Below are 16,963 nucleotides of genomic sequence, written 5' to 3'. Positions count from 1 at the left end.
GTCAGGGGGTGATGTGTGTGTCTCTCATGCTGACATACACACACATGATAGCGGTGAACACGCCGCCCTGTCCGCACAGTGGGTGGCAGCTCAGGGACGGGATGTGTTGATATTTTTCATCCCGCTCGTCGGCTATATGAATGAAACATGAGGGAGAGAAGACCCCCCTTTGGTCCGGTCTGCTCCGGTCCCCCCCCCCCCCCCCCCCACAACCCCCCCCCCGCCTGTGTCTCATCCCTTGTGTGTTGTCATGGTAACCACTCGGCTCACACGCAGGCGGCGGAGGGGAATGGCAGGATTAATAAGGTTTTTCTCGCCCTGCGATTGGCAGTGAAGAGGCGTGTGACCTTGAGACGGAGGCAGAGGTCGTGGCCCATCCCCAGAGAGTCGAGAGAGGGAGCACCATAAGCTGTACGGAATAACACGTGTAAACCCAGCCCCCCTGTTATCCCCCTCGCTGGATTCATTTAGAAATGGAAGGAGTTTAATGATGCACACACATTGAGCTTATGTTTTCAATGCGCTCAATATGTGCTCAACTCAAATTAGCAAAGTAGCACAGCATTTAATGTAATGGTTTTAATAATATTAGTCTGAATGTATTTAACGGGAAGCTTCTTGATTATGGACTATATTAATGTAACGAGTCGCCGGGTTACCTCTGCTGGAGGACGGTCATAGTCTAGCACTTGGATCAACACTGTACAACACTGTATAAACCAAACGTTATTTTCTTGAGATAGAGCCCAGCAGCCTAAACCCTGTACAATACTGGCACCTAGTGGGCACAATGGTGCACCGTCAGCATGTCTAACAGGCTCTTAATGAATAATAAATAGGTAGATAAAATATAATAAAAGGGTTGAATGATTGCGATAGCCATATTAATTGTTCAGCACATCGGTGGGTCGGGTTGCAGCCTGCGAGAGTGTGCAGGAATTGCGGAGCTTCAGTTCTCACACATATTGCAAAGCGTCGGAGCCTGTAAATATTTAATACTGTCACACTCGTTAAATATCCTCCCAGCTGTCCACAGCAGGGACAAAATGAAGAGTGCTGCTGTGATCATGAACTCCTGCATAACACTCAATAACCTCATGTTATCCCAGAGCCTAAATGTGACTTGACACCATTGTATTTGACCCGGCCCCTCCATGAATGTTCAGAGATCACCTAGACTCTGCATAGCTTCCCCCCTTACCCGCCCCACCCCCCCACACCCCTCTTACTCAGTTATTGTAGGTTGTATGTCCTTGCACTGAAACATAGTAGTTGTGTAGCATCTTATCCTAGCTGTCTTTGTTGTATAGGGGGAATGGGTTAACAGCAATTGTTGGTGCTTGGCACTTGGTTCTATGAACATCCTTACTGTACTGACAGCGATAGATTGTTTCTCTATCTTCTGACAAATGTACTTATTGTAAGTCACTTTCGATAAAAGCGTCTGCTAACTGCCCTAAATGTAAATGTAAATGTAATGAATGTAACCTCAGTGGAGGAGGTAAGTATCTGACCCCTTCTCTTTGTGAATGTACCCCACAGTGGAGAAGGTGGCCGTGCTCTGCCGCTTCCTGGACATCGGCTCGGTCACCAAGAACCACCTGCTGAAGTACTCCCTCGCCCACGCATTCTGCTGCTTCCTGGCCTCCGTGGAGGACGTGAACCCGGCGGTGGCCACCCGCGCCCGGCTGCTCCTGGACACCATCAAGAGGCCTGCGCTGCAGGTGGGCCCTGACTCAGCAGCACTGCCTCGTCTTTAGTGTGATAGATGATCACTGCCTTCTGTAACCTAGTCAACACGGGAGAGGACAATAATACACTGTTTATATTTGTGTGTGAATGAATGGTACCTGTGTGTGTGTGTGTGTGTGTGTGTGTGTGTGTGTGTGGGGGGGCGTGTGTGTGTGTGTGTGTGTGTGTGTGTGAGTGTGTGTGTGTGTGTGTGTGTGTGCTTTCGTGTTTGTGTGTGTGTGTGTGTATGTGTGTGTGTGTTTGCATGCATGTGGGTGTGCGTGTGTGTGTGTGTGCACGAGTGTGTGTGTGTGTGTGTGTGTGTGTGTGTGTCTGCATGTGTCTGTGTGTGTGTGTGTATGTGTTTGTGTGTTTTTATTGTGTGTGTTTGTGCATGCCGGCACGTGTGTATGTGTGTCTGTTTGTGCGCGCACGCGCATGTGTGTGTTCATGTGGGCACGTGTGTGTGTGTGTGTGTGTGTGTGTGTGTGCATGCATGCACATGTGTGTATGTGTGTGTGTGTGTGTGTGTGTCTCCAGGGCCTGTGTCTGTGTCTGGACTTCCAGTTTGACACTGTGGTGCGGGACCGGCCCATCATCCTCAGCAAGCTGCTGCTGCTGCACTCGCTGAAGAAGGACATCCCGGCGCTCAGCTGGGAGTTCTTCGTCAACCGCTTCGAGACGCTGTCCCTGGAAGCCCAGCTGCACCTGGACTGCAACAAGGAGTTCCCCTTCCCCACCAGTATGGAGCCATTACCACTAACCCCTACTAGAAAGATCACATCGTCATATCAAGTACACACCATTTACCTCCAGTCCTCAAGGACAGTGTGCAGACATGGGATGTTGATATTATTAATTCTAAGTGATATTGATACAACTGCTTTTGATGACAACAAAAGCTGTTGTAAAATGTTTTGTTTTCTTACGGAGACAATAATGTTTATAACTATGTAATCGGCACTATTGTATTTCTTATCACATTGTCATATCAAGTACACACCACATAACCCCAGTCCTCAGGCACAGTGTGCAGACATGGGATATGATAGATATTATTTATTATTAATTGTGTTGATACGATTGCTTTGGATGACACACGACAACAAGACAACAAAAGCTGTTGGAAAATGTTGTATTCCACTGTGCACATTTGTATACAGAGACAGAAATATCAATTAAGATGTAGCCTGCACTATTATATTTCTCATTATACCGTCTTATACTTTTATCTCACAGATTGTTCAGGTCCTTTTAACGTATTCAAATGGTATCCCTGCACTAGGAGCGTCCTCGTGTCGAAGGGCTGCTCTATGATTCAACGTGTCCTGCCTTTGCGTCTTGCCTGCGTCGTCAGTGGACGTAAACCATGAACCAACATGACCCTTCCTGTGTCCAGCCATCACAGCGGTGCGCACCAACGTGGCCAACCTCAGCGACGCCGCCATGTGGAAGATCCGGCGGGCCCGCTTCGCCCGCAACCGGCAGAAGAGCGTGCGGTCCCTGCGGGACAGCGTGAAGGCGCCGTCCGAGTCCAAGCGGGCCTTCTCGCTCCCCGAGTCCCTTAGCAGCCGGCTCCGTGAGTAGCACAGAACACAGCGTTGTGTTGGCCCCGGACCTGCATGTACGCACAGGGTCAGATAGTTCATGCAGGGCCACCACTGTGTGGAGATAGTGGGTTATTACAGGAGGACTATGATTTACAGGAACGTGAAGGTCAACCTTATCTACTGTTCCGGGGAAACAGCACTCCTCTCGGATTGCTATCGAGACTGTCCCGAAACGGCTGGTCTCTGTATCTCATCCTCTCATTGAGTTAAAAACCGGATTCCTGAGACAGATTGCAAACGCTATTTGAACAAGTGGACTCATTTTCCTGTCCTCCTCCTCCTCATCCTCCCCCTTATCCTCCTCCTCCCTCTCCTCCCCCTCCTCCTCCTCCTACTCTTCCTCCTCCTCCCTCTTATCCTCCTCCTCCCTCTCCTCCCCCTCCTCCTCTTCCTACTCTTCCTCCTCCCCCTTATCCTCCTCCTCCCTCTCCTCCCCCTCCTCCTCCTCCTACTCTTCCTCCTCCTCTCCCATGTGCATCTTGATGTGTTTTGAAGCACGGTGACTTAGATGTTCTAGTGCTGCTTTGATGTCTGATGTCATGTTGAATCTTTCTGGGTAACGATAGAACATCCGAAGATGAACACTAGAAGCATTCATTTCGGTGGCCCAAATGTGTAGCGGCTCTCGGCAATCTGTGTGTGCATTCATGGGTGTGCATGTGTATGTGTGTGTATGTGTATGTGTGTACGTGTATGCATGTGTGTACCTCTGTGTCTGTGTGCCTGTGTGTTTGCCTGTGAGTGTGTGCCTGTGTATGTGTGTGTGCCTGTGTGTGTGTCAGTGACTGATCTACATCCAGCATTCATGTGATATAAGCCAAGCACGCCCAGACATGAGGTCTGTGGCGCCTGGCGTGCCACTAAGTCTTCTACATATGTGTTTTTTAGCCTTCAGACTAACTAGGCAGGCGCACTCTGCCCTGACACTAGGAGATATGATGGAGACGGTCCAACATTTTATTTTGTTGCACAGAAAAACCTAAAAACAACTTAAACATGACTGTGTAGATGATGTGCTGACCCGACCGTATGACCCTCCCCATCTAACGTGTTCCATGACTGTGTCCGTAGTTCCGTCCTCAAAGTGTTTGTCGACGTGTGCGTCCTGGAGGAAGATGAGTGACCCCACCCTCCGGTGTGTCTCCCCCCTCCCTCCCCCCGCCCTCCCCCCTTCCTCACTGCCCTCCCCCCTGTCACCCCCCTCCCCTCCCCCCCCCTCCCCTCTCTCTGTGTGTCCGCAGCGCGCTTCCTCTCGCCCTTTAACCCTGACGCTTCAGCCCCTCTCCTAGGCCAGACGCCGTCCCCCGAGGACGACTCGGGCATCCGGGACGTCCTGCCCGAGGACGCGGGCATCGACCACCAGACGGTGCACCAGCTCATCATGGTGCTGATGAAGTTCATGGCCAAGGACAAGAGCAGCGCCGAGCTGGACATCGGCAGTGCCAAGGCCTTCAACACGGTGAAGCGCCACCTGTACGTGCTGCTGGGCTTCGACCAGCAGGAGGGCTGCTTCATGATCGCCCCGCAGAAGATGCGCACCTCCACCTGCTTCAACGCCTTCATCGCCGGCATCGCACAAGTGACCGACCCCGCCCGCTGTTTTGAGCTTTTGGCTCTGATGTTTAGAACAGAGGAGGAGGAGGAGGAGGAGGGGGAGGGGGGAGGAGCTTGGGTTTGTTGTCCTGCCACCACGCTGACCTTCTCTCTTTCTCTTTCTCTTTCTTTCTCTCTCTCTCCCCTTCCCCCCCTCTCTCTCTCTCCCGCCCCCTCTCTCACTCTCTCTCTCACATTCTCTCTCCCCCCCCCCTCTCTCACTCTCTCTTCCTCCCCCCTCCTCTCTCTCTCTCCCCCCGCCCCGCTCTCTCTCTTGCTCTCTCTCTTCCAGGTCATGGACTACAACATCGGTCTGGGCAAGCAGCTGCTCCCCCTGGTGGTGCAGGTGCTGAAGTACTGCACCTGCCCCCAGCTGAGGCACTACTTCCAGCAGCCTCCTCGATGCTCTCTGTGGGCGCTGCGGCCGCACATCAGGCAGATGTGGCTCAAAGCGCTGCTGGTCATCCTCTACAAGGTACTTCACCTCCCACTACCACTCGGCAGCATGTGGTGGTGATTCACACCCTTTGAGACCTGTGATACCCTGTGACAACAACAGCCGACACTCTGTGTTAACATCCTGCAAATCCGGAGCAAGCCAACGAAAAACAAATGGGTTTTCATTATGAAGTGGAGGGGTGATTTAGGACAGCCGTCTCATCTGTGGGCATGTTCTCTGCAGTACCCGTACAGAGACATGGACGGCAGTAAGATAATCCTGCACCTGATCCACATCACCATCAACACGCTGAACGCTCAGTACCACAGCTGCCGCCCGCATGCCACCGCCGGCCCGCTGTACAGCGACAACTCCAACATGAGCCGCTACAGCGAGAAGGAGAAAGGTGAGCTTTCCTTTCTTCTATTAATAACCTCTGAACCTGAGGGCTCGGTTATTTATGGTAGATGTCCCTCGCATAGATGTCCCTCGCTCTAGATGTCCCTCACACTAGATGTCCCTTGCTCTAGATGTCCCTCACTCTAGATGTCCCTCATTCTAGATTTCTGCTACTCTAGATGCCCATTAGGCTAGCTGTCCCTTACTATAGATATCATCATTTATGGCAATGGTGTACTTATGACTAAAGCGACCTTATCTAAACACTAGTACTAATACTACCATGTTCTTTCTTTGGTTCCTTCAGAGGAGGACAGTGTTTTCGACGAGTCAGACATTCACGACACGCCGACGGGCGCCGGCAACAAGGAATCCCAGACCTTCTTCGCCCGCCTCAAGAGGATCGGAGGCAGCAAGTCGGTCAAGTACCAGCCGGTGGAGCTGAACGCCAAGAAGAGTAAGGAGCCACTGCACCCAAGTCCACCCAGTTCAAAAGAGAATGGGGTCATTTTCCTGATGTGTGTGTGCCTGATCGTTTTTGCCTTGGTCCAGGTGACATCGAGCTGTCGGAGTGCCGCGAGGGCGGGGGTCTCCCGGACACCGTCCTGCACTGCGTGCGCGAGGAGAGCACCCGCAAGAAGCGGCTGCAGGCCATGCACAAGCAGAAGTCCCTGGACATCTCCAACACCGACTCCCTGCTGTACAACCTGGACGAGCACCGCCGCAAGTCCTGCATCGACCGCTGCGACCTGCAGGCCCCGTGCACCGCGCCCCCCGCCTCCTCCTCCTCCGCCGCCGCCTCCTCCCTCCACAGCCGGCACCACCACCACCACCACCACCACCACCACCACCACCACCACCACGGCAAGGGCTCGTCCGACAGCTCCTCGGTCCGAGTGGAGGGCGGCGACCTGCCCAACCGCCGCTGCTCCCGGGACAGCTCCAAGCCCGTCATCCCGGAGGTGCGCCTCAGCTGCATGGAGACCTTCGAGGACCGGCCGGACCAGGCCACCTCCTCAGCGGGCTCGGCCCAGGGCAAGGGCGACGACCAGGACCTCATCGACCTGTCCTCCGACTGCACCTCCATCCCCGAGAAGCACTCGCTGCTCTCCATGTCGGACAGCGACTCGCTGGTGTTCGAGCCGCTGCCGCCCCTCCGCATCGTGGAGAGCGACGAGGAGTTTGACCTCAACGCCCTCGTGGGCTCCCGGCTGAACGGCGGCGGCAAGATCCCCGTGTCCCCGGCCAGCGCGGGCGCCGGCGGCTCGCGGCCGCTGAGCCCTCTGGTGCAGGTGAGCGTGGAGAACTGCTCTCACGGCAGGGGCAGCCCTCGCCCCGCCGCGGCTGCCCCCCCCATCCAGGCGGAGGCTGCGGGTCCGGACCAGCTGCAGGTGGCCCGGAAGCCCCGCGCCGTCAGCCCCTGCGCCTCCCTGGAGCTGCCCGACCCGGCGGACTACGTCTGCCACGAGAGCCCCATGACACTGAAGCAGAAGAGGGACCTGCTGAGGAAGTCGCCGCACCTCCCCGACTCCTCGCTGGACGACGCCTCTGTGTCCCTGGAGGGGGGCGGCCCGGCGGGCGGCGGGGCCAGCCCCTCGGCGCGGCCCACCGTCTTCCTGGACATCCCGGAGGACGCGGCGGAGCCCGCCTCCTCGCCGGAGAAGGACAGCAACAACAACAACGGGGACGGCGGCGAGGGGGACGACGAGGAGGACGACGACATGGCCGACGAGGGGGACAGCGACCCCAAGGCCGACCGCGACAGCACGGAGACCGAGTTCAAGATCCAGATCGTTCCGCGGCAACGCAAGCAGCGGAAGATAGCGGTGAGCGCCATCCAGAGGGAGTACCTGGACATCACCTTCAACACGCTGGACAAGCCGGGCGAGCAGCCCGCGGACGGCGGTAAGAGGGGGTGGATCAGGGAGGGACAGGGGTCTCTGTTGGGGGTCTTTGTTGGTAACATGGTCGTCTCTGTCCAGGCCTTTTCAGATCTTTAGCTCCCTCACCAGCACCCAGCGTCCTGTCCTCTGCTCTGTTTCCATGTCGGTCACTACCTCCTCCATTATTAAAGACACCTGTAATTAAATATCACACTGAGGAGAAGGGAAATGCATGCATGATTACGATTCTAAAGGTCGATAACAAATGTTCATTTGTGCGGAAGACATTAGCAAGCAATAACCGAACAACACCAACAGAAAGTAGAAAGTTATAATCTGGTCATAGCAAACAAAGAATTCATTTGGCAAAACACATGTTAGTCCATGTTTGAGATTGGATGTATTGGACTCGATGCGAATCACTAAACTAAAACATAAACCCCCGTAAATGATGTAGAAAGGCACTACGACCGTTCCGGATAGCTTTTTTGAAAGCAATAACATTTCTGAGAAGAACGTCTAGTTTTGTCGGCACTCCAGACTGATTCTTCAGCGACAGATCTGGCTTTGACAGGCCTTCATGCTGAGGTGCCCATCACTCACTGGTCTCCCCTTGCAGATCACAAGGTTCTGTCTGCCTTGGAAAACCCCCGGGAGTCGGCCTCCGCCCCCACCCTCGAGGCGGCTGTACCCGAAACCAGTCACCGCTCTTCAGTGTCAAGTAGGATCAACATGCTCCACCTTCTCCGTCCACGAGACCTTCCTGAAACACATGTCTGAATGCAGGGTGGTGACGCCCTCAGCAGCACCATGTCACAGCAGCGCCAGAAATCTCCCTGGCCGTCAGACGCGGCCGACATCTTTCTAGGAATTATTTAATTAAGAAATAGACAAGAGTCAAACGTTTAATTCTCTCTAATTCCTGGCAAAAATTACATTAACAGAAAGAACCATTGACTAATGGTTCTTGTTGTAAGGTCAGCCCTTCAAGCATTGAAACAATTATCAAAATGTCAACATTATGCATCTAAATGTCAAAACTCAGTAAGCGAAGATGCAATTGAATAAAAACAGCTAACCTCCATCATGTGTTCTGATATGAATGTCGTCTCTCTGAGTGTCAGCAGCTGATCCACCAGGAGCTCACCTGTGTGTGTGTGTGTGTGTGTGTGTGTGTGTGTGTGTGTGTGTGTGTGTGTGTGTCTGATCTCAGCCCAGTACCGCCAGGCCAAGCGTGGCTCCCTGGGGGCTCTGACCATGAGCCAGCTGATGAAGAGGCAGCTGGAGCACCAGTCCAGCGCCCCGCACAACATCAGCACCTGGGACACAGGTCAGCCCACCTAGACCCCCTGATGGAGCCCACCCAGTACACCAGTCTGTCCCAGCTCACCCAGTACACCAGTCTGTCCCAGCTCACCCAGTACATCCGCCCAGTCTGTCCTGGCTCCAGCCACTAGGGCTGTACTCAACGCTGGTGTGATCATCTCCCCAATCTCCTGTCTCTCTCTGTCTCTGTCTCTCTCTCTGTCTCTCCCTCTGTCTCTCTCTCTCTCTCTCCAGGCCCCAATAAGACCAGTCTCCTGTCCGCTCCCAGCACCGTCAGCATGTTTGTCCCCGCCCCCGAGGAGTTCATAGACGAGCAGCCCACCACCATGTCAGACAGGTGAGGTCTCCTCCAAACCCACCCGGACACCGTCCCGCCCAGGCACAGCCCAGTGGAACTGACTGACTGACTACCTGACTGACTGAATGACTGGCTGGCCCCCATAGCTCTAACCCTGGCCCGTGGTGCTGAGGCTGGCCCCCATAGCTCTAACCCTGGCCCGTGGTGCTGAGGCTGGCCCCCATAGCTCTAACCCTGGCCCGTGGTGCTGAGGCTGGCCCCCATAGCTCTAACCCTGGCCCGTGGTGCTGAGGCTGGCCCCCATAGCTCTAACCCTGGCCCGTGGTGCTGCTGGCTACAGGTGCCGTGACTGCGGGGCTGTGCTGGAGGAGTATGATGAGGAGACCCTGGGCCTGGCGGTGGTGGTCCTCTCCATGTTCATCCACCTCAGCCCCGACCTGGCCGCCCCCATGCTGCTGGACATCATGCAGTCCGTGGGCAGGTTCGGCCGGAGCACACACACACACACACACACACGCACACGCACACGCACACGCACACACACACACACGCACACGCACACACACACACACACACGTGCAACATACGCACATACGGAACACATACACACACACACACACACACACACACACACACAGATAAACACACAATAACATAAACACACAACCACACACACACACACATACACACACACACACACACACACACACACACACACACACACACAGATAAACACACAACCACCCACACACCCACACACACATTTATACTCACACACACAGACAGACACACACAAACACACACACACACTTATACACACCCTGATTTAAATTAAGTTTCATAACTCCCTGCCTGCCGTTATAACTCATGCATAATTCATCCCTGAGTAGGCTGATCGCTTGTGCTTTGAATTCCCTCTCAGGTTGGCATCCAGCAACAATTTCCCTGGACAGGCAGAGAGGTAGGAGGCATCAGAGCCATTACCCTGCACTACACTCCATTACACCACCCTTAAAGCACAACACCACCTCTATATTTAATGCATACAGTGTGTGTGTGCCTGCCATGATTCCTCATAGCTGTGTGTGTGTGTGTGTGTGTGTCCAGCATGCTGATCCCAGGGAACGCGGCGGGCGTGGCAAAGCAGTTCCTCCGGTGTATGTTCCATCAGCTGGCCCCCAATGGCATCCTCCCACAGCTCTTTCAGAGTAACATCAAAGGTCTGAGCCCCCACTACCGGTTATTACCTCGGTATCTCTCCCATCGCTCCCTCCCCGTCTCTCTGTCTATCGATCCTCATCTCTCGCCGTCTCCTCCCCAGACGGAAGCTTCCTCAGAACGCTGGCGTCGTCTCTGGTCGACTTTAACGACCTGAGCTCCGTGGCCGCCCTCAACATGTTGCTGGAGGTGGGCTTCTACGTTTTACCTTTCTTTTTCCCGATATGAAATGTAGTGTCCGTGTTTGGCCAGCAGGAGGAGCTCTCGTCAAAGCCTGAGCGCTGCCGTTGCTCCCTAACGGGCCTGCCGCTAAGCTCAGCATTATATGTCCGCTTTCAAAACCACAAATCACTGAAGCAAACCACTTCTCGCTCGGCGCTGATCTATCAGTTTGTTCACAGTAGTAAGCTGACCTAATATCCGAGATGGGATGTGTAGTGGGGACGGGACCGTGTCCACCCAACCAGTCATGGACGCCGCCAGTAACCGCTATCTACATGAGCGTGCTGATTGATCAGGAGCGACTGATCACTACAATGGAAACATCTCATCATCATCTCCACCGCATCATTATTACTATTATGATGTAACCCTGTTACGGTTTGTGTTCTGCCTCCGCGGGGCTTCTAGGGTCTGAACAATAAGAAGAGTCTGCCAGCAGGGGGCACTATGCTGCACTGCCTGGACAACATCGCCACCTTCATGGAGGCCCTGCCCATGGATTCCCCCAGCAACCTGTGGACCACCATTTGCAATCAATTCCAGACCTTCCTGGCCAAGTTGCCCTCTGTGCTGCCTCTTAAGGTATAGATGTTATCCCCCTACCTGTGGTCCTGTACCCTGGTTTCATTTCATTAGTGGGTTCAATGCTATTGGCGTTCTGCTCTCATTATCTTATGGTGCTCTTTGATCTGCATCTGCTTGCTTTGGCCTTGGAGGTCAGAGGAGAGGACCGGTCGATGGGCGACTGAAGGGACAGTCCATTAGAAGCCTTTTGATTAGTGCCACTGTATGACGCGGTGCCTACTGAATTGGGTTGATGATGAGGCAGATATGCTATGATGCAGCAGAGCCATGGGCCATATGCATGCATGCATGATGAGATACCGAACATTCTTCTGAAATCTCTCCCACTCCTCCCTTCCCCGCACAGTGTCCTGTGGATTCCAGCTTGAGGATCATAATCTGTCTGTTAAAGATCCCCACCACCAACGCCACGCGGGTAAGCCCTTGCATGCCCTGGATCATTTAAAGTACAGTTGTTCCGATACCGATGCCAGTATCGGAAATTCCTACCGATACCAGCATTGGAAATTCCTACCGATACCAGCATTGGAAATTCCTCATCTCTGACCTACGTGTGTTCGAGCCAAGTCGGAAAAACATTGGATGCATGGGACGCTTAACTACACAAAAACAAATGTATTATTATAATTATAGATTATAAATGTAAATGATCTAGTTCTGGGAAAAAAATTGTCGACAGTTCAGGAATCGGTATCGGGAAGGGAAAAATGGTACCTGAGCATCTCTAGTTTACAGACGGTCCAAACAGCTGCTCCTCCCATAAGCCATGACCTCCACCCTGCTCCTCCTGCTCCCCCAGAGCCTGCTGGAGCCCTTCTCCAAGCTGGTGAGCTTCGTCATCCAGTATGGGGTCTTCAGCCTGTCCTACCTGGTGGAGCTGTGCGGCCTGTGCTACAGAACCTTCAACAAGGTACCCCTCTCTGATGTCTGTGGTTCTTCTCCACACATGCGTCACACCAATGCGTTTCATTAGCATCATAGCATAATCGCCTAAGTCCTATTTTAATCTTGTATTTAACGTCAAAAATGGCTAAGTCAAATAGATGCCTTAGGCAGATGGTGATTATGGAAGGTAAAAAGCTCTTTGATTGGCTTACGATCTAGCCAATGAGGCGCAGGGAATCAGCAGCGTTAGGAGAGTAGAGTTATGTTAGATATAACAATGTGGACAAAAAATGACTAAGGCAATCACGCTATGATGCTTGCTTATGCTAAGTGACATTTAGTCACTTAGCAAGCACTCTCCGTACGAGAAGGGAAAGACTAAACACAAAGAATAATACGATCGTCACAAACATGTTCACAGGTTCTCTGCGGTTTTGGCAGCGCTCGGCGTTCCTCCGGGGGCAGATGTTGTGGTTGCGTGTCACACATGATTAAGTAGGCAATCAGCCCATATTGATTAACATGATTAGTGACGGAGCCGGGGTTGGCGTGGGGGCTCTCTGAGCGCGGTGTCAGAGGAGGCTGGAGCCAGGGCCGTCTGCCCCGTCAGGAGAGATGGATCCTCTCTCTGCTTCACCGCTGTCCGCCCTGCATGCTTTATGTCTCCTGCAGTATTGATTCTCTACACTCTGTTTAATCCCTCACCGTATAATATCCGCCTTTCAAAACACCCGGTCGGGATGACCAATGGCTTTGTCCGCCCCCCCCCCCCCCCCCCAGCCTGCTGTCGGTTCCCGGCGGGCCGGCGGTGAAGGTCTGAACGCCCGCTATGGAGGCGCTGGTGTAGATGGGAAAAGGCTTCTCTTCTCACACCAGAAACTTTGTCCAGTCACTTTTTGTGTTGATGGGGGCGTTTGGGGCCCAGGGATGGTCTGTGGGATGGTTGAGCTTTGCTTTGTTACTAAAAGACTCGCACAATTAACTTTTAATCAGTGGAGTGCTGCGTCCAGCTATGCACCACGCGCTTATAAGCAGCACAATGGAAAAGGTCAGCAGCATAGCCTGCATTTCTCCAGGAGCAGGGGGGGAGGTGGGGGGGGGGGGGTACACTGACACCAGTATCAGTAAACACAAATGGAAACAGAGAGAGAGAGGGATACAGAGCGATAGGGAGTCAGGATGGAGAAGAAGCTAGAGAGAGGGATACAGAGATACATGAGAGAGGTGAGGTGAGGAGATAGAGACGGAGAGAGAGGGAGTGGAGGAGAGAGAAAGAGAGGGGTGAGGAGAGAGTGATGAGAGAGGGAGATGAGAAGAGAGATGAGGAGAGAGGGATGAGGTTAGAGGGATGAGGAGAGAGGGAGAGAGGCTGAGAGAGATGAGGAAAGAGAGAGATGGGGAAACAGAGTTGAGCATGAAGGGAGATGAGAGAGATGAGGAGGGAGAGATGAGGAAGGAGAGAGATGAGGAGGGAGAGAGATGAGGAGAGAGAGATGACTAAAGAGGCAGAGCCTGAGAGATAAGGGGAGAGAGATGAGAAGAGAGAGGCTGAGAGAGATGAGGAGAAAGAGATGAGGAGAGAGGCAGGCGAAGGGAGATGAGAGGAGAGGCAGGAGAAGGGATGACAGTGTGGTTTGTAAACAGGCAGCTGGGCTTTGTGTGGCAGGGATGAGCAGAGAGAGGAGTCTGTCCTCAGGGAGGGAGCAGGCAGCCTGACAGCCTCATCTGAGCTGACTGGGATTCAGGGACGAGAGATCTGGACTGGCCTAAATCTATTCCTCAGTCTCCCCTTCTCTCCGTGCATTCTCTCGCTCGCTCGCCCTCCCTCGCTCCCTCCCCTCCCCGCCTCCTCCCTCTCGCTTCCCTGCATGTCCTTCGCTCTCTCCATTCAGGCGACAGAGTTTATGCTCCACTCACAGCATGAGTAAAGGGCGGCGATAAAGGAACAGTACATTTACTCTCTCTCTTTCTCTCCCATTCTCCCTATCTCTCTCGCCCCCTCTCGCTGTGTCCTCTCGTACCCAGGAGAGGGATAAGTTCTACATGTCTCGCATTGTGGTGATGGAGCTCCTGCAGGCCCTGAAGTTCAAGTCCCCTCTCCCCGACACAAACTTGCTGCTGCTGGTTCAGGTACCGCCACACTTTTCCACGGTTCCGCTGCACCAGTGGTGAGCTTGACGTGACACGGGGGACTGAGTACTTGTGGATGTTCTGTGTTCAGTTTGTCTGTGCAGATATTGGAACGCGGCTGGCAGAGTCCACCATCATCCAGAAGCACATGATCTCATCGCTGCCAGTGGTAAAGCCTTCCTCACGGGTTTATTTTCGTAAAAAAGCTTCTAATGAAAAGTCTCAACAAACAACAAAGCAGAGAGCCCACCCTGTTTCCCTGATGACGGATGAACCGAATCAATACGAGACGTGGCCTTGCCATTTCTCTTTTTCTTCTTTTGGCTCAGTGCTCGACGGCGGCGATGGAATGCATGCGGCAGTACACCAGCGAGCTGCTGGACTTCATCGCTGACATGCACACGCTGACCAAACTCAAAGTGAGTCTCGGGTTCATGCCCTCCGACGCATCAATCACCACAGCTCGTATCGGTGTCGGTTAAATCTGTTGTTCCCGGCTTACCGGTCGACCCTTCCACCCCTGTCCTCAGAGCCACATGAAGGCCTGCTGCCACCCCCTGCATGAGGACACCTTTGGGGGCAACCTGAAGGTGGGCCTAGCCCAGGTGGCCGCCATGGAGATCAGCAAGGGCAACCACCGCGACAACAAGGCGGTGGTCCGCTACCTGCCCTGGCTCTATCACCCACCCTCCGCCATGCAGCAGGGGTAAGCCATGGCCGTTACAGTAGGGCTATGGGCCCTATTCACCCAGAACCAGGATGGCCGCTAGGTGAATGAAGCCCATTGTAGTGGATGGGAGTTATTATTCTGCTACGCTACAATCTAAGCAGCTTAGTAACTATCGTGTAACCATGATATTCAGCGTTATTGTTGTTGTAGCTCTCTTTTGAATTACGCATTAGCTTCTATCGGGCACTCTACAAATCGGTCAATTATTCGGTATCTAGTGGATGATATTCAACGTGCTGTTGTTGTATATGGCCGTTTAAATATTGAGCATTAGCGTTACAGTTTCGATGGTAATGATATCGTTCATTATTCATTATTATTCAGTGCATTCATTATCTAACTGTAACTGATGCTAGGCTTCACCACGTAGTGTAACGTTCTAGCGAACCTTGCCTGGTATTGTTTGTTAGCTCGGTACCTACGGCGACTCTCTCAGTGTGTTCAGTATCTAAGTGTAACTGATGATAGGCCATACCTTATGTTCCAGCTAACCTGGCTTTATAATGTGTGTTAGCCCGGGTTCCTGAGGGCGGCTCTCTCGGTGTGTGTCCTGACGGGGGTGCTAACTGTAGCGTGTCTCGTGTCCAGGCCCAAGGAGTTCATCGAGTGCGTGTCCCACATCCGGCAGCTCTCCTGGCTGCTGCTGGGGTCGCTCACGCACTGCGCCCTGTTCCAGGGCTCCACCGCCTGCATGCCCATCCCTCTGGACGCGGGCTCGCACATCGCAGACCACCTCATCGTCATCCTCATCGGCTTCCCCGAGCAGTCCAAGGTCTGGGCGGGAACGTTTACTATTCAAACATGTCGTTATCTGACGCTTTTTATCCTGTGATTTCAGAAACAGACGATTAAAGGGAGGGTAGGCTAATTATTTTCGAAGCATTTTCTATTTTTTTTTTGTTGCAATTGGGATCGAACCCTGAACCTTTCAGCCGGGTTTCATACTTCCTATCCACTCTATCCAATAATACAAAGAAAACCAACGGTTTGCCATAAAAAATAATCCATCTCTCCTCCCTCTCGCTGCTGGGACCCGTCTCTACTCTCTCCTCTCTCCTCTCTCGGTGCTGGGGCCCACCTCCTCTCTCCTCTCTCCTCTCTCCTCTCTCCTCTCTCCTCTCTACTCTCTCCTCTCTCCTCTCTCGGTGCTGGGGCCCACCTCTCCTCTCTCCTCTCTCCTCTCTCCTCTCTCCTCTCTCCTCTACATCGGTGCCGGTGCAGACGTCGGTGCTCCACATGTGCTCCCTGTTCCACGCCTTCATGTTCGCCCAGCTGTGGACCATCTACTGTGAGCAGGCGGCGGCGGCGCCGGCCCTCCAGAACCAGAACCACAACGAGTTCTCTTCCAGCGCCATCCTGACGGGCCTGGAGTTCTGGAGCCGCGTTACGCCCAGCATCCTGCAGCTAATGGCCCACAACAAAGTGGTGAGGAGCCCGTCTGTTCTCCCCGTTCCTCCCGTTCCTCCCTCCCCTCCCTCCCACCCACCCACCCCCCCCAGCGGGTCTAGCTTGAATCCTGCAGATCTAGTCTTCTCGATCGGAAATATCGGCTAAACTGAAGATGTGCACCAAGGTGTGGTGGTGACACCAAGGTGTCACCACGTGTAAACTCGTATTTTGGACGATTTGTGTTTTCTTTGAACGAGTGAGACGGTAAAAGGAAAAGAAACTAATGCACACATTGGCGATGCTCTCCTTCCCCTCCAGATGGTGGAGATGGTGTGCCTTCATGTCATTAGTCTAATGGAAGCCCTGCAGGAATGCAATTCAACTATATTTGTCAAGGTTAGGCACTTTTAAGCAAGTTTTACTACACACACCACACACCACAGTTCTTCATGCGTACGTGTGAGTGTTTTAACGTCTTGTCGTTTGAACATCTTACCCTCTCAGCTCATCCCCATGTGGCTGCCC

At 53.3% G+C, this 16,963-nt stretch overlaps 1 protein-coding gene across 1 annotated transcript in view; it reads left to right on the top strand.

The window, feature by feature from the left end:
* The window catches only part of unc79 (unc-79 homolog, NALCN channel complex subunit), a 41,316-nt gene that overhangs the window by 23,273 nt on the left and 1,080 nt on the right, over positions 1–16,963 (top strand). The window contains exons 24-49 of the mRNA XM_084482585.1: positions 1,543–1,724; positions 2,272–2,473; positions 3,131–3,310; positions 4,583–4,920; positions 5,227–5,409; positions 5,617–5,779; positions 6,080–6,229; positions 6,325–7,677; positions 8,275–8,376; positions 8,869–8,985; positions 9,216–9,318; positions 9,620–9,760; positions 10,202–10,240; positions 10,387–10,499; positions 10,601–10,686; positions 11,128–11,301; positions 11,651–11,719; positions 12,104–12,214; positions 14,215–14,319; positions 14,411–14,488; positions 14,649–14,738; positions 14,850–15,025; positions 15,638–15,821; positions 16,271–16,474; positions 16,757–16,834; positions 16,943–16,963. The exon at positions 16,943–16,963 is cut by the window's right edge and continues 21 nt beyond it. Of these exons, the coding sequence (XP_084338711.1) occupies positions 1,543–1,724; positions 2,272–2,473; positions 3,131–3,310; positions 4,583–4,920; positions 5,227–5,409; positions 5,617–5,779; positions 6,080–6,229; positions 6,325–7,677; positions 8,275–8,376; positions 8,869–8,985; positions 9,216–9,318; positions 9,620–9,760; positions 10,202–10,240; positions 10,387–10,499; positions 10,601–10,686; positions 11,128–11,301; positions 11,651–11,719; positions 12,104–12,214; positions 14,215–14,319; positions 14,411–14,488; positions 14,649–14,738; positions 14,850–15,025; positions 15,638–15,821; positions 16,271–16,474; positions 16,757–16,834; positions 16,943–16,963 (4,742 nt within the window). The remainder of the gene's footprint in view (positions 1–1,542; positions 1,725–2,271; positions 2,474–3,130; positions 3,311–4,582; positions 4,921–5,226; positions 5,410–5,616; positions 5,780–6,079; positions 6,230–6,324; positions 7,678–8,274; positions 8,377–8,868; positions 8,986–9,215; positions 9,319–9,619; positions 9,761–10,201; positions 10,241–10,386; positions 10,500–10,600; positions 10,687–11,127; positions 11,302–11,650; positions 11,720–12,103; positions 12,215–14,214; positions 14,320–14,410; positions 14,489–14,648; positions 14,739–14,849; positions 15,026–15,637; positions 15,822–16,270; positions 16,475–16,756; positions 16,835–16,942) is intronic.

This window comes from Micromesistius poutassou (genome assembly GCF_964030765.1).
Source record: "Micromesistius poutassou genome assembly, chromosome: 17".
Classification (NCBI taxonomy): Eukaryota; Metazoa; Chordata; class Actinopteri; order Gadiformes; family Gadidae; genus Micromesistius; species Micromesistius poutassou.
Note: the sequence above shows the minus strand (reverse complement) of the source record. Positions and strands in the feature narration are given on the sequence as shown.